At 39.5% G+C, this 27,858-nt stretch overlaps 1 protein-coding gene and 1 long non-coding RNA gene across 4 annotated transcripts in view; one reads left to right on the top strand and one right to left on the bottom strand.

Moving 5' to 3' along the window:
• crb2a (crumbs cell polarity complex component 2a) overlaps nt 1-27,858 on the bottom strand; it is a 67,131-nt gene that overhangs the window by 13,785 nt on the left and 25,488 nt on the right. For 2 of the 3 annotated variants that reach the window (XM_061876757.1, XM_061876756.1), the window contains exons 2-11: nt 26,925-27,617; nt 22,583-22,778; nt 20,321-20,460; nt 18,642-18,812; nt 18,457-18,570; nt 14,428-15,363; nt 10,366-10,928; nt 5,370-5,535; nt 1,487-2,357; nt 1,244-1,360 (exon numbers count right to left, since the gene is read on the bottom strand). In XM_061876757.1, coding sequence (XP_061732741.1) covers nt 1,244-1,360; nt 1,487-2,357; nt 5,370-5,535; nt 10,366-10,928; nt 14,428-15,363; nt 18,457-18,570; nt 18,642-18,812; nt 20,321-20,460; nt 22,583-22,778; nt 26,925-27,591 — 3,941 coding nt within the window. In that variant the 5' untranslated portion in view covers nt 27,592-27,617. Of the gene's footprint in view, nt 1-1,006; nt 1,133-1,243; nt 1,361-1,486; nt 2,358-5,369; nt 5,536-10,365; nt 10,929-14,427; nt 15,364-18,456; nt 18,571-18,641; nt 18,813-20,320; nt 20,461-22,582; nt 22,779-26,924; nt 27,618-27,858 lie in introns of all 3 variants that reach the window. The other variant, XR_009802448.1, reaches the window with a different exon arrangement.
• Nucleotides 420-18,608, top strand: LOC133536321 (uncharacterized). Its single transcript, XR_009802449.1, has 6 exons — nt 420-1,960; nt 2,442-2,542; nt 8,647-8,761; nt 10,038-10,119; nt 10,410-10,557; nt 16,554-18,608. It is a non-coding gene; the product is annotated as an uncharacterized LOC133536321 (long non-coding RNA).

The raw sequence follows: 27,858 nt of genomic DNA, 5'->3' as shown, positions 1-27,858 counted from the left end.
GTCCAGCTTATAACCTGCTGTACATGATTTCCTTTTCGGTGCCATTTTTGTTCAGCCCTTCACACTTTTTATAAGTTACCGCCAACGATGAAATGATCCATTTTAATAGCTACGGCAGTAGCATATAGCATATAGCAGTTAGCATTCCATGACCCACAATGAACTTCTGCCATGACCCTCCCCCGCCAAATTCTTATTGGTTGACATGTGTGTGATGATTGATGACTTGATTTTGCCGATTGATGAAATTTTCTTCGTCTCTTACGCGAATGAGATTAATAATATTTCTTGATATTTTACGGTAATGTGTTAATAATTTCACACATAAGACGCTCCGGGGTATATGTCGCACCCCCAGCCAAACTATGAAAAAAATTGCGACTTATAGTCCTAAAAATACGATACATAACACTCCTTAACCTTCCTGGGAAAGTCGATTTCAGAGTGCTGAACAGAAGGGTATGATCGCTCAACCTCAACTACATGTGGTTTCATCCCTGACATTTACTCAGCTCTAAACTCTTGTAAAGGTCCTGGAAGGGGCACGGGAGTTAGCCCAACCGGTCCACATGTGCTTGTGGGCTTGGAAAAGGCATTTGACCGTGTCTATTGCAATGCCCTGTGGGAGGTGCTCTGGGAGTGCAATATTCTTTGCATGCTACTACGTGCTTTTCGGTCCCTGTGCACATGGAGCAGAAGACTAGTTCTTGTTGCCAGCAGTAAGTTAGTCATGTTCACTCCAAGCATTGGTGGAGGCCAAGGCTGCACTTTGACAACAGTTCTGTTAATGATTTTCAAGAAATTAATTTCTTTGTGCAGCCAATATGTAAAGGGTGTACAGTTTGGGGGCCTAATGATCTTGTCCCTGCAATTTCTGCATGATGTGGTCCTGATTTTCTCATCAAGCTGTGACCTTCAGATTCAGAGCTGTGTGTGAAACTTCTAAGATAAGGCTCACTATCTCTAAATTGAGGCCTCGGTTTTTTCAGCCATTTCAAATACTGACCGACAAACTGAGGACCTCAGTCATTCGGTAGGAGCTCAGAATAGAGCCTCTGCTCTTTTGTATCGAGAGGAGCTAGTTGAGATCGAAGTTGCATTTAGTCGAGATGCCTCCTGAACACCTGCCTTCCTGGAGACACATTTGAGTTGTTGGGAAATTGAATCCAAGGGATTATTTTAACTTGTTGTGGATATTTGATATTCTGTGGTATATCTACTAATAAGGAGTTTGAAAACATACCTTTTGCCTTTGAAACCTGGCATACATGTACAGTTAGCTCCCCAGAGCCCGTCGTTGCAAATTCCATCATTTGCACAAAGCACATCTTTACCACACTGTAGTGGCGGGTAGTCCCACCTGTTGAAACAATCAGGTCTATTTTAATTAACCTGTTCCTGGTTTACTGTCCGCAAAACAACTTTAAGCATATAAATGATACCATGACACAATTACATGTACTATACAGTGTATAAGTGTACTCACTGGCATAGTGGCCCACTGTAACCCTTTGGGCATATACAGGTGTACATGTTTGTTCCGTCTTTACAGGTGGCGTCATGTTCACAAATATGGTGCTCACATTCATCCATGTCCACCTCACACAGTGGGCCGGCATATCCAGGGTGGCATAGACACTCAAAACCAGCAAAGTAGTCCTTACACTTCCCATTAAAACAAGGCTGAGATACACAATCGTCAATATCCGTGTCGCATTGTTCCCCCTCCCAACCGAAGTCACATTCGCAATAAAACTTATTAAAGATATCGTTACAAGTTGCTCCATTTAGACAAGGGTTGGAATTACAAACAGGTGCACTACTACAACCCAATTTAATTATTTGCTTCCCAAATAAGTGGAACTGAGACAACTGTGGAGTGTCGTAGACATCGACAAAAGGAAGAAATACTCCTCCAACCCTTACTGCACTCAAACAGCCAGTAAAGCTCTCTGCTATGGTGAGTAAAACCCCTTTATCATTGAGAAAGTGTAAACTCCCTGTTATCTGCGGCAGGCTACTGGCATCGATAATTCCATCCACAGTGATCATCCAGGGAGAACCGTTTTGATCTCCCGTTGTCATTGACACATTTACTCGATGCCACCTCCCATCAGCCACTTTACGTTCTCCTGTGAAGGTCACTGTCTCGGCTCTGTTGGCTACGTGAATCTCAACCCAAACAGTGGAATCCAGCAGACCAATCATTAGCTTGTCAGAATCCCGGGAGGCCCTTAAGAGAACTGCATTGTCAGAACGGGTCCTTAACTCTATGTATATTGAAGACACAGGTTCAGTCAGTGAACCTCCAGAACTGAATTGTGCAGGACTGTTGTCAAACGTGGCATTGTGCAGACCTAAAAAATGAACATCAGTAATTATTATTATTGTGAGAAGATATGTGTTAACATTTCTATTAAAAACAATACTAATATTTTCAGAATGACTGAAACAATGTCAGCCCTGAGGTATATCAGGCCTTACAGATGTTGGGACGATGAAGAATATGATGATGCAAACCTGCTAGCAAGCATCAGAACAGGTCAGTTGCCCTGTGAGAAGGCTAAGTCGATATAGCGCATCTGTCTTGTTCAACTCTGTTACATCAGCTGCTTAGCACCAAAAGTCAGTACCTTCACGGCCATGAGTGTGATTGTGTGTCTTGGGAACTTAATGAAGGCAGGTGCCAATCAGTCTGCAATTTCTGTTGCGTGGCGTAGCTCGGTTGGTAGTCCGTGCCAGCAACTTGAGGGTTCCAGGTAAGATCCCCGCTTCCGGCATCCAATCACCCCTGTTGTGTCCTTGGGCAAGATACTTTACCCACCTGCTCCCAGTGCCACCGAGACTGGTAATTTAGATAATGGTTTTCACTATCAATCATAGTGTATTTATACAGCCCCTAATCACAAGTGTCTCGAAGGGCTGCGCAAGCCACAACAACATCCTCGGCTCAGATCCCACACTATTTAAAGCGCTTTGAGTCCCTAAGGAAAAGCACCATATACATATAATTCCTGAGCTACACAAATGAACGGTAATAGCCCAATACTTCTCCCAACCCCTCAGGGAAGCCTCAGAGCTTACCTTTGTGGTCTTGTTGTGGGTTACGCTTTACGCTTATGTGGGATGTTTCAAGTTGTACTGGTGTTCAAATTGGCTTCAACTGTTTACAGAACCAGCAGTTGGCCACCACCTGAATCTAGACTTACACAATCCTGAGGGACAGACAACTTCCCTGGACGAGTTGGGGCACTTATAAAATTGGCTCTGACTTTTAGGGGAAAATTTTCACGAGAAGTGTTGCTAAAGGGATTGGGGCCTATCAACTTGTATCCAAGATAGTCCACAGATTCAGGAAGTTACTATGATAACTGACGGTCCCAAATTACCACCAAAAGAACCACATTCCCACTAAAGGTCCCACGGTATTCAAAAATGGGCTTATCCCTAAAAGTACCACAAGTTCCGAAATGTGTCCAAATAGGGGCATGGCTAAGGTTGGACCCCTTTTGTGAAGTGAAGTGAATTATATTTATATAGCGATTTTCTGTAGTGACTCAAAGCGCTTGACATAGTGAAACCCAATATCTAAGTTACATTTAAACCAGTGTGGGTGGCACTGGAAGCAGGTAGGTAAAGTGTCTTGCCCAAAGACACAATGGCAGTGACTAGGATGGCCGAAGCGGGGATCGAACCTGGAACCCTGAAGTTGCTGGCACGGCCAATCTACCAACCGAGCTATACCACCTTTTGGGTCTATTTCAGATTTTAAGGGCATCCCATTTATCGTTGATTACCCTACCATCAGAATAAAGTAATAGTAACTCAGTTAAAATTTTAAGAGAAAATCTCTGTTTCTTTATTATTTATTTCAAATCAGTGTGCTGAGCTGTGAGAGTGTGTGTTCACTGATAGAGTTTACTCAGCTGTTTTCACATGTGTTTGGCGATCTCAATGATTTAAGTCTGCATATTCATTTCATTCCAAATACCAAACCTGAGATAAAACCCAATTTTCGGGGGGAAACAACACGCTGTCATAGGGACTCGCTTGTGTGCTCTCTCTCGCACTCTCTCTCAGAAACACACACGCACGCACGCACGCACGCACACACACACACACACACACACACACACATGCATTTTCCATTGCCTCTAATACTTACAGTAAAAAAACAGAACACATTCAGATTAAAACTTGTAGAGTTTCAGGTAGCACACAAGCTTTAAAGAGCCTCAAAGTGTGATTGGGCCCATTTAATATCCAAAGTATGGCACATTTGGCTGATGTGATTGTTTTGATTTGCGCTCGCCTTTTCTGACACAATCGGGCCAAAGCAGGATTACACATGTACATGCACTAGGGGTGTAACAGTACACAAAAATTTCGGCTCGGTACGTACTTCAGTTTAGAGGTCACGGTTCGGTTAATTTTCGGTACAGTAAGAAAACAACAAAATATAAATTTTTGGGGTTATTTATTTACCAAATTTGCAAAATCTTCCACCCAAAATGTTTTTCTTGGTGGAATATTTGATGTGAAGTAATCGGAACCTTGGTCAATAATTCATAATAACATTGATCTTGATTCAATATTATGTTCTGAGCAATGACAGTTTGAAAGAAAAAAAAAGAACTTTGTTTTATTAGTCAACGTTGCAACTTTTTCTAAATTACATTTAACCTTCAAGCTTTTTTATTTCACTTTTGTTATGTTTTTGTGTATTTTAATAGTATTTTTAGAATGTGCTGTCGGCCTTTATAGCATTAGTTGTGGGCCACAAATGGTCTCTGGGGCACACTTTTGACACCCCTGCTATAGATAATAAAAAATTAAATCTGATAAATCAATGGATAAAAAGCAGAGCCTGGCGACGCATACGCGTTTATCATAACTCTCTCGCTCTCTGCCCCTCCATCGCGAATGCTGCTGCTGCGCGCACAATTTGTTTTGTTTTTAACCCCTTCTTAACCCTGAACGTACATTGTTAATACACGCAACCATAACTCAAAATACCGGACATATGAGGCATTTAAGAAACTCTGCCCTGACAGCTCCGCAAAAGAGGACATGCCTCAAATGTCCAGCATTTTGAGTATTGTTTACGCTACTTAATATGTCCGTATGTAAACATGTTCGGTACACCTCCGCACCAAACCGAACCCCCCGTACCGAAACGGTTCAAAACAAATACACGTACCGTTACACCACTAACATGCGCACAACATTGCCAAGTTAGATGACTGTAATGTGATCACTTTACTCCAGTTTTGAATGTTTCCTAACGGCCCTAAGAAGCTTTCTGCCCTCATTATGAAGTACTTGACATGTTTACATGGACATTATTGGAAACAAATGCTTCTACTTACATTCATACCCATCAGAGAGATCCACACACTGGCTTCCATCTAAACAAGGATCACTGACACACCAAACTCGAGTTTCACAAGTAACTCCAGTGTACTCCTTCGGACAAGAACACGTGAAGTCATTGAACGTGACCGTGCATTCTCCTCCGTTTTGACAGGGGTTCATCTGTTGAGAAAAACAAATGACAAAGAAATCATTATTTAAAAATGACAGGATGTCATTTTTTGTATTTTCCCTGTGTTCAAGTGTAAAAAGCCTCTCAATTGTGTGGACACTAGCCACACAGCATTCTACCCCTCAACTTAAGTCTGTCGGTGCAAGCCTTCCTCCAAGATGCACACTCTGGGTGGAGCAACCCTTAAATGTGTACGTTCCTGTCATAACTGGCCTTCCGAGTATTCTCTGATCCACTTAAGTACTTTTGTTCTGAGGCTGGAATAAATCCCAAACCTTATATTGCACTTGAAGTTTGGATTTGATCCTGGTACTAACGGACATCCAATGTTATGCAGCGATTTTATCTGGACCGCGATCATTGTGACTATTTAATAGAAAATACAAATATAATATAATGGTTTACCAATATATTTTTTAAAAAGTTGGACAGTTTAGACATAAAACTTTCAGCTGCCAAACTCCCCCTTACAAGCACACACACAAACAGCTGTCCAAGCCCATCCTGGCGAATCACGACTTCACTAACATTCATATGAAACACAACTTTTAACATCCCAAACAGCACCAGGACCTTTATAATAACAAATACAAACCCCGTTTCCATATGAGTTGGGAAATTGTGTTAGATGTAAATATAAATGGAATACATTGATTTGCAAATCCTTTTCAACCCATATTCAATTGAATGCACTACAAAGACAAGATATTTGATGTTCGAACTCATAAACTTTATTTTTTTTTTGCAAATAATACTTAACTTAGAAAATCATGGCTGCAACACGCGCCAAAGTAGTTGGGAAAGGGCGTGTTCATCACTGTGTTACATCACCTTTTCTTTTAACAACACTGAATAACGTTAAGGAACTGATGAAACTAATTGTTGAAGCTTTGAAAGTGGAATTCTTTCCCATTATTGTTTTATGTAGAGCTTCGGTCGTTCAACAGTCGTATTTTACGCTTCATAATGCGCCACACATTTTTGATGGGAGACAGGTATGGATGCAGGTGGGCCAGGAAAGTACCTGCACTCTTTTTTTACGAAGCCACACTGTTGTAACAAGTGCTGAATGTGGCTTGGCATTCTCTTGCTGAAATAAGCAGGGGCGTCCATGAAAAAGACGGCGCTAGATGGCAGCATATGTTGTTCCAAAAACTGTATGTACCTTTCAGCATTAATGGTGCCTTCACAGATGTGTAAGTTACCCATGCCTTGGGCACTAATGCACCCTCATACCATCACAGATGCTGGCTTTTGAACTTTGGTCGATAACAGTCTGGATGGTTCGCTTCCCCTTTGGTCCGGATGACACAATGTCGAATATTTCCAAAAACAATTTGAAATGTGGACTCATCAGACCACAGAACACTTTTCCACTTTGCATCAGTCCATCTTAGATGATCTCGGGCCCAGAGAAGCCGGTGGCGTTTCTGGATGTTGTTGATAAATGGCTTTCGCTTTGCATATTAGAGCTTTAACTTGCATTTACAGATGTAGCGACAAACTGTGTTTAGTGACAGTGGTCTTCTGAAGTGTTCCTGAGCCTTTTAGAGATTGATGTCGGTTTTTGATACAATGCCATCTGAGGGATCGAAGGTCACGGTCATTTAATGTTGGTTTCCGGCCATGCTGCTTACGTGGAGTGATTTCTCCAGATTCTCTGAACCTTTTGATGATATTATGGATCGTAGATGTTGAAATCCCTAAATTTCTTGCAATTGCACTTTGAGAAACATTGTTCTTAAACTGTTTGACTATTTGCTCACGCAGTTGTGGACAAAGGGGTGTACTTCGCCCCATCCTTTCTTGTGAAAGACTCAGCATTTTTTGGGAAGCTGTTTTTATACCCAATCATGGCACCCACCTGTTCCCAATTAGCCTGCACACCTTTGGGATGTTCCAAATAAGTGTTTGATGAGCATTCCTTAAACTTTATCAGTATGTGTTGCCACCTTTCCCAACTTCTTTGTCTCATGTTGCTGGCATCAAATTCTAAAGTTAATGATCATTTGCAAAAAAAAAAATCTTTATCAGTTTGAACATCAAATATGTTGTCTTTGTAGCATATTCAACTGAATATGGGTTGAAAATGATTTGCAAATCATTGTATTCCGTTAGGTGGCAGAGGGGTTAGTGCGTCTGCCTCACAATACGAAGGTCCTGCAGTCTTGGGTTCAACCCCAGGCTTGGGATCTTTCTGTGTGGAGTTTACATGTCCTCCCCGTGAATGCGTGGGTTCCCTCCGGGTTCTCCGGCTGCTTCCCACTTCCAAAAACATGCACCTGGGAATAGGTTGATTGGCAACACTAAATTGGCACTAGTGTGTGAATATGAGTGTGAATGTTGTCTGTCTATCTGTGTTGGCCCTGCGATGAGGTGGCGATTTGTCCAGGGTGTACCCCGCCTCTTGCCCAATTGTAGCTGAGATGGGCGCCAGCGCCCCCCGCGACCCCAAAAGGGATTAAGCGGTAGAAATGGATGGATGGATGTATTCCGTTATATTTACATCTAACACAATTTCCCACCTCATATGGAAACAGGGTTTGTAAATAAAGTTTCATCAAAAAAGTTAAATCCGGCCGGGGGAAGACGCTGTTGCGCGTGCATAGTGCATACACAGACTACATCACCATGACAACACACGTTAACGTGACAACACTGCCTGTATTGATATGATCTTTGAAAATTGAAAACGTTGTCTTTTTCATTAATTTTAATGACATTCACAAGTGTTAATAAAACTCCATTGTCCTTGCTTTTTACACACTTCCAAAAAAGGCGTCCTGGCAAAGTCTGCCTCATTGGTAACGAGCTCGCCTTTATCCCAGACTTAAGCACTTTTGCCTAATTTACGCAAGGTGGGGCATGTGCACAGGCTGGATAGGACAATACAAATAAGAGAAATGTGCATAATTTGCAGCACGTAAAAAATACATAAGCTCAAACGGGGCAACAGGGCCTTAAATGATCAATTAAAAGTTTGTTAAAGGATAAAGTGAACACGACCAAATATGTCTGATTTGCACATAAGTCAATAACATCAACAAAACTCACCTTTGTGATTTTGTTGACTTTTTTTTTTGTTGGAAATGCATTTGCAGGATATCCATACATCTCTGTGCCATGTCTGCCTTAGCATCGCCGGTAAAATGTGCAGACCAAACGATCGGGACTTTCGCATCTTGTGACACTGGAGCAACTTAAATCCGTCGATTGGTAAGTGTTTGTTTGGCATTAAATGTGGGTGGAGAGAAAGGCTGGATGCAAATATAGCTACAAATGTACATACAGCTAGCCTAAATAGCATGTTAGCATCGATTAGCATGCCGTGCTAATCGATGCACATTCTACGTAAATCAACTTGAATCCGTCCCTGATCGTGTTGTTACTCCCTCCGACAACACGCCGACGAGGCATGATGTCTCCAAGGTATGGAAAACAGTCAAAAAAACGGAAAATAACAGAGCTGATTTGACTCGATGTTTATAATGTGTTTGAGAAAATGGCGGTTGACTACCTAGGTGACGTCATGTTGTGACGTCATCGCTCCGAGAGCAAATAATAGAAAGGCATTTAATTCGGCAAAATTCACCCATTTAGAGTTCGGAAATCGGTTAAAAAAATATATGGTCTTTTTTCTGCAACATCAAGGTATATATTGACGCTTACATAGGTCTGGTGATAATGTTCTCCTTTAAGTTGACTAACCCAAAATGGGACGGACCGAGTGAGAGGGGCGTACCGTATTTTTCGGACTATAAGTCGCAGATTTTTTTCATAGTTTGGCCGGGGGTGCGACTTATACTCAGGAGCGACTTATGTGTGAAATTATTAACACATTACCGTAAAATATCAAATAATAGTATTTAGCTAATTCACGTAAGAAACTACACGTATAAGATTTCATCGGATTTAGCGATCCGGAGTGACAGATTGTTTGGTAAACGTATAGCATGTTCTATATGTTATAGTTATTTGAATGACTCTTACAATAGTATGTTACGTTAACATACCAGGCACCTTCTCAGTTGGTTATTTATGAGTCATATGACGTACACTTTTTCAGCCTGTTCACTATTCTTTATTTATTTTAAATTGCCTTTCAAATGTCTATTCTTGGTGTTGGGATTAATCAAATAAATTTCCCCAAAAAATGCGACTTATACTCCAGTGCGACTTATATATGTTTTTTTTCTTCTTTATTGTGCATTTTCAGCAGGTGCGGCTTATACTCCGAAGCGACTTATACTCCAAAAAAATGCGGTAATTTGCAACGATTTCTCATTGATTCTGACTTTAAAGAAGAAGGGTCTTGGTCAAAGAACGAACAGAAGAAAATTAAAACACTCAAGCCAAATTAGTCCCCGAAACTCAAGAGCATCCTTGAAGGGAGAAAGACTGAGTCAGAACATGAGGAAAAAATAAAAATAGAAAGTAAGTAGTATAAGCAGTATTTTATTTTGTGTCCTCTACTATGAATTTTTGCTTCCAGATGCTTGGGGAAATGCTGCTGAGGAAACACAAGCTGGGTGTATATGGAAGAGGAGATGGAAGAGCAGGGAAGTCAGGAAATGGTGATACTTTTGAATTTATGTTTTGCTCATATTCTTAACCATGTCGGTTTGGAAGTAATCATCACGCGGACGATAGAAATATACAATTAGGTGATCAAAATAATAGTTTTTCATTCCTTTATTCACCCCATCTGTGCGGGGAAATGGGCTCCAATTCTGTAGATGAGGGTGAGGCATATCAAATCTGGCAATCAAGCATCAAGTGAAACAATATTATTCTTGGGAAGTAAAACATGAAAAACCCACCTTGCAAGTATCGTCACTGATGCATCCTCTCTTTACATTTTCAGCACCACTTGATGAATACATTTCCTTTTCATCATCGTTGCTCCATGCGTCCAACTCCAAATGTACTGAATCCAAACGGACGTCCTGTAGGCAGCCTTTGTAATGTCCGCCCCAAGGGTTAGAGTCCCAGTGTTCAGGAAGTCCACCCAGGTAAGCCTGATCCCCTTCGTTAATAACCACCTCAGGTATGGCCCCTATGCTGTAACGAAGACTTGCATGCTCAAAGACCACTTGTCTTTGCTGGATCTCCACCAGAAGGAAATGCTTCTCGCCACTCGCCAAAAATATGGGAGCGGTGAGTGGGGCGCCGTCAGGTAGAGAGCTGATCAAAAGCCTGCCCATATTTAAATAAACTGAGAAGTATACTTCTCCTGATGGGGTTCTCAGCTGAAAGATTAGTCCTTCAAGCTTTAGGGACCTCAAGAAAAAGGACACTTGAAAGTTCCTGCCATGGCTCCTGCCAATTTTATATGAGCTATAACTCCAACTGTCCTCGTGACCGTATGTCCACGACTGCAATTCTGTCAAGAAGTATGAGCAGTTTGAAAATAGCAACAATGTTATAAAGACAACAACATATACAAATTCCTCTGTTAGAGCTGAGTGCAAAAAAAAATATGTATAGAATGCTTGTGGGGGTGTAACAGTACACTATAATGTTTATTTTGGATTTAAAGTCACGGTTTCTTTCATTTTGGGCAGAGCAATGGATCGAAATACAAAACCTAAAACTGCTTAGCTTATGTGTTTCATGATTTTTTACATGAAACAATGAAGTGCTGTCAGGTCAATTCTCCAATAGATTTTTTTCCGCAGTGGGCTGCATATATACAGATGAAAGGAATAATACATACCGTATTTTTCGGATTATAAATCGCTCCGGAGTATACGTCGCACCGGCCGAAAATGCATAATAAAGAAGGAATAAAACATATATGTCGCACTGGAGTATAAGTCGCGTTTTTGGGGGAAATTTGTTTGATAAAATCCAACACCAAGAATAGACATTTGAAAGGCAATTTTAAATAAATAAAGAATAGTGAACAATAGGCTGAATAAGTGTATGTTATATGACGTATAAATAACCAACTGAGAAGGTGCCTGGTATGTTAACGTAACATATTATGGTAAGAGTCATTCAAATAACTATAACATACAGAACATGCTATACATTTACCAAACAATCTGTCACTCCTAATCACTAAATCCCATGAAATCTTCTTCCTGGATGTCGCTGTGCCAACTCCAAAGGTATGCGCCGCTTCCTTTTGTCGTTTTCTGCTGCATATTTCACTACGTCCAGCTTGTAATCTGCAGTACATGATATCCTTTTCGGTGCCATTTTTGTTCAGCCCTTCTCAGTTTTTATAAGATACCGCCAAGGATGAAATTATCCATTTTAATAGCTACGGCAGTAGCATATAGCTGTTAGCATTCCATGACCCACAATGCACTTCTGCCATGACCCTTCCCCGCCGAATTCTTATTGGCTGACATGTGTGTGACGATTGCTGACGTGTGTTTGACGATTGCTGACATTTTCTTTGTCTCTTCCGCGAATGAGACAAATAATATTATTTGATATTTTTTGGTAATGTGTTAATAATTTCACACATAAGTAGCTCCGGAGTATATGTCGCACCCCCGGCCAAACTATGAAAAAAACTGCGACTTATAGTCAGAAAAATACGGTAATTGAGTTGTTGTACACTAACACAATGTGGGTTAGTATATGTTGAGATATATGAACACAGCCATCAATAGCTTAGCTTTGTGTTTTCGGTGAACAACAAATTACGGTAATAGCTAATAATATTTTTTATCAACAGCGCAAATTTAAAACAAGCTGTGGGTTGAAAATGTCCGCAACAAGGTAATTTTTTTGGTAAAGTGCAAGGATGCTACAGTAAGAGTTTAAAGAGTGTGAATTATTACTAACGTATATGTGGTCAAGTTTATTATTTAGTTGCAGTTTGTAGTCTAGGGTATATGAGTATATGAACACTGAACTTAGGGGAATAATTTTTTTTCAATTAAATTTTTTTTTCGTTTCAGAGGTAAGTAAAACTTACTTCTAAATTAAGTTACCATGGTAACTTACTATAATGTCTAGTCTCCTCCATCTTGCAATCTGTCAGACATGAAGTACCTGTTACTTCAGTAGTAACAAAAATAAATTACTGAGGATTGATACCGGGAGAGGATGTTGAGGTCATGGTAAGGTAGAAATACTAATATTATTATTAAAGACAGATAAGAAAAAAATTATATTATTAGTGGCGGTATAGTTCGGTTGGTAGAGTGGCCATGCCAGCAACTTGAGGGTTGCAGGTTCGATCCCCGCTTCCGCCATTCTAGTCACTGCCGTTGTGTCCTTGGGCAAGACACTTTACCCACCTGCTCCCAGTGCCACCCACACTGGTTTATGTGTAAAAATTAGATATTGGGTTTCACTATGTAAAGTGCTTTGAGTCACTATAGAAAAAGCGCTATATAAATGTACTTCACTTCACTTCACTAGTCCATCCATCCTTCCATTTTCTACCGCTTATTCACCAGGGGGTGCTAGAGCCTATCTCAATAAGCAAAAAACATGGATTTTATGATAGTTTTTTTTAATTAAAAAGTGAATAAATAAAAAGAGAAACATGCATTATTTAGTTTTTACATTATTAAACAAAAAATATGAGGTATACCCCACTGAGAACCACAGGGTCCCCCAAAACTAATACAAAAATGTAGAACACGGAGGACGCTGGTTTTCTGGACGATTACTTCAATTATTAATATTGCAAGAACATGTAAGAAAGAAATATCTTTCTAGTCACCCCCCCCAATCCCCCCCCAAAAAATAAAAAGAAAATGAATACGAATTTAAACCTGTGTCAGATATGTCATATTTTTTAGTCATACTTACATTTTTCATTTATTCAAAATAAGTAGATTTATAATTGTTATATGAGCTACACTATGTTACCTACAATAAGTAAAATAATCTGCAACAAGATTTTTAATGGCAATTTTTTTGAATTTCAAGAAGTATGTGTCAAATTTTAGTACACAATATTTTACAATAAGCAAAATTAGCTCAAAAAGGTTCACTATGTTTTCTTGTTCATAAGAAGGGTAAGCAAATTGTTTTAACAGAAAGTGCCTTGTGAGAAATACAACTTCATAATATTTACTTTGTATTTGCATTGACTTTATAATTATTATTATATTGATATAATTAAATACAATTTTCATATGCAGTGTGTGTTTTTTTACTTGTGGGATTGCATCTGAATTATCATAAGATTTTATTTCCTATCAATCATTCACTTTTGTACCTGCTATGCTAATAGAAAATGTTAAGTCAATAAACTACTGATTCAAACTTCCACATCAACAGTGGCAATAATTATCTCTCACTTTCAGTCCAATATTAATTTATTGTATTATTTTTCTTTAAAAACATAAACACGCATTAGGGCAGCACGGTGGAACAGGGGTTAGTGCATGTGCCTCACAATACGGAGGTCCTGAGTAATCCTGAGTTCAATCCCGGGCTCGGGATCTTTCTGTGTGGAGTTTGCATGTTCTCTCTGTGACTGCGTGGCTTCTTCCCACATCTAAAGACATGCACCTGGGAATAGGCTGATTGGCAACACCAAATGGTCCCTAGTGTGTGAATGTGAGTGTGAATGTTGTCTGTCTATCTGTGTTGGCCCTGCGATGAGTAGGGGACTTGTCCAAGGTGTACCCCGCCTTCCACCCGAATGCAGCTGAGATAGGCTCCAGCACCAAACGGGACAAGCGTTAGAAAATGGATGGATGGAAACACGCATTAACAACTTTCAGTTTCAGGTACTTAAAAAAAGACAACCTTTTTTGTCACCAGTTGCTACGATGAATTGTAGAATCAGTGCTCCATTGACCGTGACGATTTACAAAAAAATATATTTCTGAATCTATGTACTGTTACAACCCACCTGTTGTCAATTAGCTTTCTGAAAGGATATGAAGTGCACGCGTTGTTACCTTCCCTGCAGCTTTCACTGTAAAACGGACGGTAGCAGTCACAGTGGTAGGTGGTCCACAGGTCGACACAGCGTCCACGTCCATAACAGGGGTCTGCTTTACACCACTCAGTTTTGCTACATCCCAAATATTGGCCTTGATTCTCTTGAAATGTTTGGGGAAGAACAGCTTCAGAGTCAATGATCAGGTCTTCCATGCATCCGATGAAATTTTTTTCACTCCTGGAGTTCTGTAACATTTCCTCTGGTGCTCCACCTACATATACATGAAGAAGGCTTTCCAAAGTCTGGAAAGGTGATTCATCTTGAGCTTGGCACACATCGTTGTTACAGCCATGTCCTTTCAGAGTCAAACGTAGACCTTTGTTGTTCTCAAACACATGAACATCTCTCCAATCTCCATCGCTGACAAAGGCAGAAAAGGTCATTTTCTTTTCGGAGCCATCAGAAAAGGCTTTTGCTTGAAACAAACCATTCACAATCTCTAGTAGGATGAAGTTGTCCACATCTCCTCTATAGATGATCAACATATCTGGTAAAGTTGTCTGAAAGCGCAACTGTATTGCAAAACCAAAATCACTACCATCTTCAACCATCTGGATCTTCTTTTGAGGAACCGCAACTGGAATAAATCCAGGAGACGAGAAAGAGAACGTGGTTTGCGTCGAACACTGCTCATCATAAAAGCCCGGAGAGCACAAGCAAGTGTGGCCATGTCCTACACCATCAAACCATGGGGAGCAGGTGGCTCCATTTTGGCATTCGTGGTGGAAACAACCGTAGAGCTTGACGCTGCAGTCATTGCCTCCCCATGGAAGATGACCCGCCTTTGCCTCAGGACAGTGACAGATGTAGGAAGCAGTGTCATCTTCACACCAACCACTATTCTGACATGGTTGGCTTTCACATTCATCTATATTCACTTCACAAAGAAAACCTAAAGGGAAGACATGTATGTGATCAGTGGCACAATAATATCAATATACTCTACTATCTATGGATCTGAAGTTGGGCCAAAAACTTTATTTTGAACAAAAACTAGGAAACTGAAAGAGCACGATTTGATTTTGATGTTGAATCTTTGAAAATACCTCATGTTGAATATAATTAATATCGCTTGAACTTGAATATAAATTAAATGAAGTTCCTTTCCAGTACACTTTGCCAAAAGTTTCACTGTGTATTTGAAAACCTAAAAAAAACATTTAAACATATCCTGTTGATGTTTCGATCAGGGTTTTATGCTGCTGATTTCGATGCATCAGGGTTTTATGCTGCTGATTTCGATGCAATCATTCATAAATGATGGAGGATCCTTTACAAGTCTTGTGTATGGGGGCCCAGAATTTAGAGTTACAACCATGCCTTTTGGTATCAACACAACCGTCTTCTTCTAACGTATGCCTGCCAGTGGTCGCTAACCAGTAGCAAATCAGCAACAGAACAGTGCAGCAGATGTTGTTCTATTTACTCTCCCTAGACTCATATTATTCCACTTGCTAAATTATTGTTGTTAGCTTCTTACCAGTTTCTACTGTAATGTGCTTTCATCTACACTTCTTAAACTTTAACTAAGCACTCATTCATTGTGTTTTTATAAGCTATTCCAACGGCTAGCTTAGATTTTTTGTATTCCTGCCCAACTCACGCTTCCTCTGTTAGTATCATATTTAGTCTCTTTTTACAGTCCTTCAGTGATGATTGTACTTGTAAGAAATGTGATTTATATGCCGCAATTGAAAATTATTGACTCAGGGCAGTAACTCTACAAAGTTTATGTGCCATTCTGTGGCAGCTAATTCTTCCGGTCGGTGGACTAAGCCACGGAAATAGGAATTGATAATAGATGGTTCCGGGAGAATCGTAATGTAAGACTCTGTTTCCATTGTCGCTCGGTGCCCATCCCTAGGCAACTCTTCTTCCATTTGAGTCTTTGATAATAAACATAGAACATATTTATGTTGGGTATAAAGTTCAAATTGATTATTGGTCATTAATGATTAGCAAACAAAAAGTTCTTTGTACTACAATTGAAAGTAGGTATTTTGTTAAATTCTCTCTTTATGCCCCACTTTTATTCACTTTGCGCTTGTCTTCTGGTCTGTTTCTTTTTCTCTCTCCCTGTAGCCCTTGCTCCGGATGGAGTCTGGACAACTGGATGTACTTGATGCTGAACGCTTCCACCCTTCATCAGCTGAGGGTGTGTGGCTGAGAGACGTCGCTTTTTTTTCCATGTTTTCCTGCACGAGACACAGATGGACTCTTCTCCTGACCTCCTTGTACCAAGAGTTTGTTATTTTTGTCTAGGGAATATCCATTTTCTGGAGACTGTGGTGACGTTCGCCCCTTTGAGTTCCAAGCAGCTGCCTTTCGCATTTTGCTTTACCGGGTGGCCTTTGTCATTTTTCACTTGACAGGGGGAGTCTCAGCTTTGTCTGCGGCCGAGTGGAATCAGGGGTTAACCGTCTGCTCTTCCTATGCTGCATCTGCTAAATCCAGACAGCCACCCCTCCCATACTGTTCTACCTCTAATTTCAGACGCTTCTACCAGGGTTCAATGCCCTTGGGGCCTTGCTGACGTGCCGTAGGGCATTGGTCCAATACAGACACTCAGATCACTACACCAATAGACTCTCGATTAGACAATTGCTTTATTAACTCCACTTTTGTCAAAAATTGCTATTCCTGCTGAATCACCATTTTATAAGGTAGTTCGTCCTATGGATGTGCGTCACAACGCTAGTGTTAAATTTCATATGAACAATGGTTCCCTCCACTTGTCCAGTAATCATCATGAGACCATACTTTTTTGTGATTTCCTCTCTATCTGCACCCTTAGTTCTAGGGCTTACGCGGCTAAGTAAACATAATCCCTATATTAATTGAATATGTTTTTTCATTCACACTGCTTCATATCTGCGTTTCTGGCCACATCATCTCGCATTGCCACACCAGAAGAGATTGCTATTTCACTACGTTCCGTCCTCCTATTATGATCTTCGGGGGATTTTTTTTTTAGCAAAAATAGGGCTTGCTTACTTCCACCTCAACATTGTATTGGTCTCGTACCGGGCACCATCTTACCATCTTTATACCTTACGAGCTGTCTTATCAGAAGGAGTGTATTATAGGAGTATTTTTCTTCCGGCTCGCTTCAGCCGTAATTTGCAGACATTTTTTAAAATCTAGAATATAAACAAATCTGTTCACCCGAGTATAGATTATCACGCCCACAACAACATCACTGTTAAAAATAAATATTCAATATGTTTATTAGATAAGATTTTTTTTTACAAAAGTTAACCAGACTTTTCCAGATTTGAAAGGGAGTTGAGTGGCAGACTGCCTTCCAAACCCCTCTCGGACACTTTGAGTACCTCGTCATGTCCTTTGGTCTCACTAATACCCCCGCATATTGGAGAGGCACATCCAGCACATGTGGTTAGTCTTGCAGAGGCCCTTCCATAATAGGCTTTTTGTTAAGGTCGGGAAGTGTTCTTGTTACTGCACATCTGTTTCATTTTTGGGTTTCTAGTGGAGGATGAAATGAAAACCGATCAAAATAAGATCGGGTGGCCCACTCATACAACCAAGAAGCAGCTTCAAAGGTTTCTTGACTTCAATAATTTTTATAAACTCTTTATTCTGAATTTTAGCCTAATCGCTGAACCCGTAACAAGGCTCACACCGTCTAAAGCTACATTTATGTAAACCCATTGGTGGGCGGTCAGGTCCTTCAAGGACTTCTCTGCTGGACTAACATAAATCATGATCATAAATTGAGAAAAGTTCATTTAATTTGATTTACTTCACCTAAATATATACAATTATAAATCATATTCTCTTTATGTCATATTAAGCTCCAGTGTTCCTGTTTGTACGTCGGAGCTTTTATCCAATCAGAATTATGCTAGCTTGTTTTGCAAGCACTGTATGAACTCTGCTGGAGGCATTCTGAATCAGTTTTTATTCGAATCATCTAATGGCCATCACACGACAAATTACATTTGAAAGTTGGCTAAACTGTCACCTGAAAATCCAACAGGACAGGTACATGCGAAACTGTTGTCTTGATCGTGACAAGTGGCTCCATTCTGGCAGGGCTCAGAATCACACTCATCAATGTTGACGGTGCAGTTCTCTCCTGGATTTTTAAATAAACACGGTGACTTAGGACTGAAAGGAATATATCTTTTTTTTTAATGTTTGGTCTACCTGCAAACCCGGACGAACAATGGCAAATGTATCCAGCTACACTTGCATAGCTTATTTCCCAGTCTAGTTCCCAGTGGGTGAGTTTGGAACGCTCATAACATTCTCCATCATGTTCACAGGGATGTTCAGCACACTCATTAATGTCCATCTCACAGTTTGTGCCTGTGTAACCTGGAGGGAACAGAACAAACAGAGTTAAGTTTTACTTCAAATTTATTCTATTTTTTGAGGAATGAAATCCTATTGAATCCCAGTGAGACACTATAGTTTATTTGAACAAAATACTCCATAAATCTTGGAATACCATACAGTGCTTTATTAATTTTAGATTTTTTCACACCATTTTTTAAAGTTTCCAAACATTTCCAAATTTCAAAGAGTTTCACATGTTCCTGGGCATCTTTTTTAATTCAAAATGAATAGACAATTTTTCATTTCCCTACATTTTTCTAAGTGATTCAAACCACTCCTAAGTCAAAATTCTCCTTGCTTTTAGTCAGTCGCTGGCATTCTTACGCACACAGGTAAGCATGTTAATATTAGCACGCAAGGTTTTTGGCAAAATTTTCAGGTGTACACTTCAGAGTCAAATTTTTTGTTGCTCGACGCATGCTAAGACACTCACTCACACACACACTCACTCACTCACTCACACACACACACACACACACACACACACACACACACACACACACACACACACATTCTTTTATTTGTACCTTCTAGAGACCTGGTGGTTCTAAAGGCCCACCCTTTCTAGATATATAAAGATTTGTATTTATAACATTAATAATATATACAAAACATGCAAATATAAAAAAGGCAAGCTTTAAATAAATGTTTTATTTATTTTTAATTTTTTGTAAATGGTTTTTAATCTTCATTATTTACTTCAAGTTAATACAGTATGTCTCTCTCGCTCTCTCTCTCTCTCTCTCTCCCTCTCTCTCTCTCTCTCTCTCTCTCTCTCTCTCTCTCTCTCTCTATATATATATATATATATATATATATATATATATATATATATATGTATATACATATATATATATATATATATATATATATATATATATATATGTATATACATATATATATATATATATATATATATATATATATATATATATATATATATATATATATATATGTATATACATATATATATATATATATATAAATACGCAACATTTTTTTTTTTTTTTTTTTAAGTTTTGGCCAAAGTGGCCGCATTTCAACTTCTTACACACACTTGTTATTTTATATGTTGACCAGAAGGGGAGCACTTTTAAAACCAACACACAGTCAATTTGAAAAATCCCTCCTTTTTGGGAACACCCTAATTTTAAAAGATTTCACCACCAGGGGTGCAAATGAGACATTCTCTACTAGATGCAATGGTTTTCCGCATTGGGACCATGGTTTTGGTCCTAACTTGTTCACCGGTCCTCATATCGAAGGTACTTTTCCTTGATGATGCCTCAAGAAGGGTAGAAATACAACACCCACACACACACACACACACACACACACATACACATACACACACACACACCCACACCCACACACACACACACACACACACACACTCACACACACACACACACACACACACATACACATTTCATTTCAGGTTCTCCTCTAATTGTGTTACTGCAGAAACAAACATTTAGACACGATACCTGGCCAGCAGAGGCAGGTGTATTGTTTGACTCCCTCCAGGCATGTGGCACCATGTTGACAGGGATGAGAGACACACTCGGCGACGTCCACTTCACAGTGGTCTCCCTCAAATCCCGTGTCACTGCAGTCACACTCATAGCTGGAACAAAAATGTATTTCATAGTTGAAGATGAATCATGTGATCGCAGACACAACTGATATTGATAATCTGAGGAGGGAAAACATTTTTTTTCACCAGTTGTAGTTTGTTTAAGGAGCCAATCGTAACAATTTCATGTCAAGTCATCATTAAAAGGCCCTGATATGTCAAAAGGCATTAATAAATCATGTTCTTTTTGAATACCTTTATAACTGATAACAGTAGCCCAGCCGGGATATGCTCATTTCAAAATTAGATTTCCAGCCCCGAAATCTTGTTATACTTATAATTTTGATGCCCCACCCTCCACCATTAGTGATTAGAAAGTCTGTGAGTGTATTACATCCAGGTTGCCAGTTACACTTTCCCATCTACGTCTAGCTACTGCCACTGGTAAAGTTACTAAACATGTCATGTTACGATTCTCAACTTATTCATGACAAAGCCAGAAACAAAACAAGAATTAAGATTGGGGATGCCTTTGAAAGATTGAGACAATTGAAGGCGGAGAAGATTTTTTCATCTGACGACAATCTTGCTCATTTGTAATGAACGGAAATGGACATTTTGTATGTAAAAAATGTATTGTCCAATACAGTCCATGATCTTGTCTAACAAAGCTAGTGTGATCATGCAATGAATGCTTAGCATGCTTGTCCGGTCAATGACACAACGACATAAAGGCTAACGGGGGAAATATATGCCCGTTAGCCTGTATGTTGATGTGTCATCGGGCAAAATATAATTTCCACAAATAAAACCTTTGTTGGTATGGGTAGTGTCAGTGCCTATTTTGTTCCCAATATGCTGATATGCTGAGGAAATGGGTTCAGGGTTATGGAGACAGCCAAATCACATGATAAAATAATTCCCCATTCGTGTTGGCATGTATGACATATACCAAATTATATGGCAAGCTGAAACATTTGAAACAGTAGCCTATAGGCATACCTTGGTAAAAAGTTTCCTCTTTATTTTTGGGCGTACATTAAGCTGCTCTACTTATTTTCACCAGTATAACCATTGCTAGCGTTGGTTGTAGTTTGTTTTAGTCTTTGTTTTCTGATAGTACTAACCTAATTTCTGTGTAAAATGTGTTGGTTAGAGATACGTTATTGACAAAACACTTGTCTATTCAGCTATTATAGCCCCAGAACCTCAACCCCTAGTAGGAGGCAGTGGAAGTTTGAAGTTCCTTGGAGTAGCCCAGTCGATCGAGTTGGATTCGGCAACCTATCTGGCAACCTCAGTCAGGGGGAGGGGGCGGAGATTACATAATTTCGACCGTGATTGCAGTACCATTTCTGGCCAGATTCCTACATATGGCTCCTTCAAAGGCAGTCTGGGTAATTCCAGAGTAAAGTGTGTTACAGTCAAAAAGGATCACTGTTTCCAAATCACACTTTGTCAAGAGGGTCTCAATCTTAGACAGCTTTTTACACGGAAAAGTCATGTATCTGCTATTGAATACAACACCAGAAATCTTCACCCCCATATTTGAAATGACAGGTTTTTTTTCAACCAATTCTAAGAGTATAGGTCCACAGGTGCACAATACCTTCACCATATCGATAATATACAGTCCGTCTAGGAATTTGCGATGTTGCAGTTATGGGAATTCATGCATATCAAACTAATTAACATGAATTATGCCAAGCCCTGCAACTTTGTCCAACTTCATGCACATTTTGGGAAATCATCATTTACGGCAATCAAATTGGTCAAATTTGGTGCTCAAATGCTCACATCAACTGTCAAATCAAAACGTGTTTACGTGAACAAAGAAGGAACAACAATATATATGTAACAATATATTTTAACTCTGGGAAATGGGAAAAGGAGTTGGCAGTGATCTGCATAACAGTGAAATGAAGTACAATACTTTCATGATATCGTGCCGAGCGGTAATATGTACAAAAATAATGGCCCATGGATCAGTGAAGTGAAGTGAAGAACCAGACACACAATTCAAGAGATATGTGTTTGTATCTGTGTGTTGTGTGATTTGATTGCTATTTATGTTACTTCCTCGTGTTCATTGGCATTGTTTTATTGCTTTAAGTGAAGTCAAGAGCAACAACTTAACCATAACTTATTGGAAAGATGATTGATGCTTCCTGACCTGTTGACTCTGTCATGGCAAGAAGCTCCATTGTTGCAAGGTTCACTCGCACACTCGTCAATATCAGCTTCACAATGGATGCCTTCAAATCCAGGTGGACATTCACATGAGTATAAACCAATAAGGTTGTGGCACATGGCTCCATTTTGGCAGGGGTTCGAGTCACACTCATCTATTTCACTGTCACAGTTGACTCCTGATGTAAAAGAGCAAACACAAGTCTATCGTTAGATGAGAGAGATTCTACCTCATAAAGACAGTCGACCTGATTGGCTAAATGCAGAGTGGCAACCCTGCTGCCCTCCGCAAGAGCGCTAATAAAAATACATTTATAGCACACACTGAACAAGGCACAGACAACACACATGGAAGCGTAAGGAATGATGATGATGATGATGATGAATATTTATTGAGTATGTCACAGTCAGTTCCTTATCGTACATCCATCCATCCAGAACAATCTCGTGCTCAATAACAATATTAGTATTGTTTCACAAACAAAATGAAATTCAACATGCCTCAAAAGGAAGAAGTAAAAACTTTTCAAATCCCACCTCTTTTACATAGTTAAACTTTAACGAATAACATGCGTTTTACTCTGAATCATAGTTAATCACAATCATCTGGATTTGTATAACTCGATTTATTCAGATTAACGTGTTTAGACTAACTCGATGTATCACAAAGTACATTCATAATCACATTCAAAACAAGCCTGGACCTATGGAAGTACAATTGTCTCACATCAACTTATATATATCAATATGATATTAATACATATGCATATATTGATAAATATACAAATGCAAATACAAATCTGATATACAAATAAATAAATAATTTGTAGAAATAAACGCGTATTCGTAAATATATTTTTTAGATTTGAAAATTTATACAAATCAAATTTATAAATATGAAAATGTGACATACAAATAAATCAAGACTTTGTATAAATAACTGTGTATTTGTAAATATATTTTTGAGATTTGAATATAGATATGCTTGATTTTGTATTTGTGTTTGTATTGAATTTGCATATGTGGATCGCTTTTTTGCTTTTGTGTCGTTGAGACATTCCTCCCACAAACCAGATGCACAAATAAATGTGACCTACACACTCCCCTGAACAACTAGCAGAGGGCACTGCAGCAGGTGCGGTCTTGGTCACAGAGCATTATATGCATTATATGCAAAATGCGCGGAGTTCTCTGCACAAAACAATCCACGTCTTTACAGAGAGAAAAGCACAACAAGCCTGAGCTAGCTAATGTTAGCGTTGTATTAGCTAATGCTAATTTATCCAGTTAATCTGAAAGACTGTGCTAGTGCCTTATTTTATTGTATCAATGCCTTTTAATGACCTTGTCCAGATGTAGTTACATCGGGACATACACACATTGCTCTTATCAGTGCAATGTGTGGCTCTGGCTGCAGTGCCCTCTGCTAGTTGAATTTTCCTATCAGGAAAAAAGTAGATTGTATCCTCTGCAAAAAAGACCGGCTTTGAACATTTTGAAGTTTTGCATAGATCATTATTTTTAAAATGAAGATCTTTGTACTCAAAACTGATCCCTGCGGGACACCACATGGAATATGAAAACATGAAGCAAAACTGAAATAAAATAGGTTTTCATTCACCTGTAGTCCACTTCCCTGATTCCGTACCATTCTAATTTGTTCAATAGAATGGGATGATTATTGGTGTGAAATGCTGTCAATGAATATTAATTTTGCAATTTTTTTGTCTACAGAATTGATCACTTCCTCAATTGTGTCATTTGATGCTAGTGAAGTGGATCTGTTAGTTTTAAATCCATACAGACATTTGGAAAGAAAGTGAATCTGTTAGTTTTAAATCCATACAGACATTCGGAAAGTAATTTTTGTTTGTCTATGAAGTTTTCCAATCGATTGTTCAACAGTTTTTCTAAAAGTTTTGAAAAAAAAGCACTATTTTTGAATAATACATTGAATATCTGAGTTAGTGTTATTGAAATGTTATGTTTAACCCTTTTTATTAATGTCATATCCAACCCTTTATAGTCAGTGGAGATATTGTTTTTTTCACATTTATTCACAACAATTATAATCTCCAGTTCATCAGCTGGTTTTAAAAATATTGTATGTGGATTTGTTTTCATAAGACGATCCTCACTCTCATCAATAATTTTAGAACTAGGAATTTTGCTTGCAAGATCTGTTGCTACGTTAACGAAAAAAATCATTCAATCTCTACATCATTTTCTATGAAAAACTTTGGGTAATTAATTTGTTGGGCTTCCTTTGCAGTGACACTATTCAAAATGTTCCTCAATTTATTTGGATACACCTCTCTAAATTGCACAGATGATTTTTCACATATAGTATTGCTTCTTTCACAAGTTCCAGTAAGAGTTCTTCATTTAACTCTGTCAGCCACTTGTTCTCTGGTACAGTTCCCAAATATTGTTGGCTGTGTAACCATAGTGACTTTGCCAGTGCTTAAACCAGAAGTCTCCAACTCAATTTGCCTGGGGGCCACTGGATGCAGAAACTGGGTGAGGCTGGGCCGCATGAAAAGATTTCTTAAGGAATCTAACATGCACTTTTTAATGAATTCACCTTCTTTGTATGGCTTTCCTGTCCTAGCAACATACTTGCCAACCCTCCCGATTTTTCCAGGAGACTCCTGAATTTCAGTGTACCTTTCAGGCGCCCCCCGACCATTCTCCTGAGATTAGTCCCGACTTTCGCACAGCCAACAATAATAATGGCGTACCGTGATAGCACTCCCTTTACCGTCCTCTACAACAGTGGTTTTCAACCTTTTTTCAGTGATGTACCCCCTGTGAACATTTTTTCAATTCAAGTACCCCCTAATCAGAGCAAAGCATTTTTGGTAAAAAAAAAAAAAAAAAAGAGATAAAGAAGTAAAATACAGCACTATGTCATCAGTTTCTGATTTATTAAATTGTATACAGTGCAAAATTTGTCTCATTTGTAGTGGTCTTTCTTTAACTATTTAGAAAAAAGATATAAAATAACTAAAAACTTGTTGAAAAATAAACAAGTGCTTCAATTATAAATAAAGATTTCTACACATAGAAGTAATCATCAACTTAAAGTGCCCTCTTTGGGGATTGTAATGGAGATCCATCTGGATTCATGAACTTAATTCTAAACATTTCTTCACAAAAAAATACATCTTTAACATCAATATTTATGGAACATGTCCACAAAAAAATCTAGTTGTCAACACTGAATATTGCAATGTTGCATTTATTTTCACAGTTTATGAACTTACATTCATATTCTAATGAAGTATTAGTCAATAATTATATTTATTAAGGATTTTTAATTTGTTGCTATTCTTAGAATATTTAAAAAAAACCTCACGTACCCCTTGGCATACCTTCAAGCACCCCCAGGGGTACACGTACTCCCATTTGAGGACCACTGCTCTACAACATGCCATCACGTACACTTTTCCTTCTTTTTAACAGCGTTACCAGCCACATGTTGTGTGATTCTCCTGCCGTGAATAAGCGACTGCAAGACATACTTGATCAACAGCCATACGGGTCACACTAAGGGTGGCCATATGAACAACTTTAACACTGTTACAAATATGTGCCACACTATGAACCCACACCAAACAAGAATGTTAAACACATTTCGGGAGAACACAATACAAACACAACAGAACAAATACCCAGATCCCCTTGCAGCCATTACTCTCCACCTCAACCGACGCACGGCAGGGGGTGGGGGCAGGGTTTGGTAGTAGCGGGGGTGTATATTGTAGCCCGGTAGAGTTAGGGCTGCATGGGGTTCTGGGTATTTGTTCTGTTGTGTGTTGTGTTACGGTGCAGATGTTTCCCGAAATGTGTTTGTCATTCTTGTTTGGTGTGGGTTCATAGTGTGGCGCGTATTTGTAACAGTGTTAATGGTATTTATACGGTCACCCTCAGCTGTATGGCTGTTGATCAAGTATGCCTTGCAGTCACCTACGTATCTTGGCCGAAGTCTTACACAGCATGTGGCTTGTATAACGAAAATGCGGACGCGATGACGTGTGTGTTCAAAAGCCAGATACATAATATAACTGGGCTAGGATGCTGACGTTGGCAATTATGGCAACTATGACGCTGTCAAGCGCCATTCATATAAAACTCGCGGGCCACACTAACATTAAATTTACATGTGTGTGTGTGTGTGTGTGTGCATGCGTGCGTGCGTGCGTGCGTGGGTGCGTGTGTGTGTGCGTGTGTGTGTGTGTGTGTGTGTGTGTGTGTGTGTGTGTGTGTGTGTGTGTGTGTGTGTGTGTGTGTGTGTGTGTGTGTGTGTGTGGATTTAGGCTCACCCGTAAAGCCGACGAGGCACTCACACGTGTAGTGGTCCTTCTCATTGATGCAGGTAGCATTGTTAGCACATGGCCTGGATGCACACTCATTAATGTCAATTTCACAGTTGTAGCCCTGGAATCCAGGCACACAGAAGCAATGGAACTCTGCCACCCCATCAACACAAATGGCACCATTTTGACACGGTTCTGACAAGCACTCATTTATATCTTTTTCACAAGTCTTCCCATCGTATCCTGCTATACAATGGCATCTAAAGCCTTGTGGGCGCAAAATGCAAGTGCCATTGTTAATGCAGGGTTTGTGAATGCAATCATTTACACGCCGATGGCATGCTGGGCCTCCATAACCAGGGGGACACCTGCAAAAGTACCCATTCAGCTGATCTACACACAGAGAATATGGCTCAGAGCAGGGGTTACTCTGGCACTCATCCACCTCTTCTGTGCAATTATTCCCTGATAGTCCATCCGGGCAACTGCAGTGGTATTCTGGCATACCAGGAGTGCTGATGCAATCTTCACATGGAGCAAAGGAACAAGCATCATAGAGCTGATCGCAATTTTTGCCCATGTATCGAACCCCTTCGTTGACACAAATGCAAGCATAATCATCCTTGGTGTCCACACACGTAGCTCCATTTTGGCAAGGTGCCGACAGACACATGTCAGGTGTGGCTGTGCAAAAGATTCCTGAAAAACAAAACAAAGAGTTTAGTTAGTGGGATTTCCGTTCTGTGTGGTGGGTGTTTTCCTTTTAAGGCTTTAGGGTTGTGTTGTGTGCATTTCGTCATTATGTTCTCTATGACGAGAGTGAGTCCATAACATGCTAAATGGCCGACTGAATTATTGTGTGCTTTTGATGTGAACAATTTTAATGGTCTTCAATGACCTATTTAAAATTAATTGGTCTGATGTTACAAACAATGCTAAA

The sequence above is a fragment of the Nerophis ophidion genome, linkage group LG17, assembly GCF_033978795.1.
Source record: "Nerophis ophidion isolate RoL-2023_Sa linkage group LG17, RoL_Noph_v1.0, whole genome shotgun sequence".
Taxonomy (NCBI): domain Eukaryota; kingdom Metazoa; phylum Chordata; class Actinopteri; order Syngnathiformes; family Syngnathidae; genus Nerophis; species Nerophis ophidion.
The sequence above is the reverse complement of the archived record's forward strand: the minus strand, read 5'-3'. Positions and strand labels throughout refer to the sequence as shown.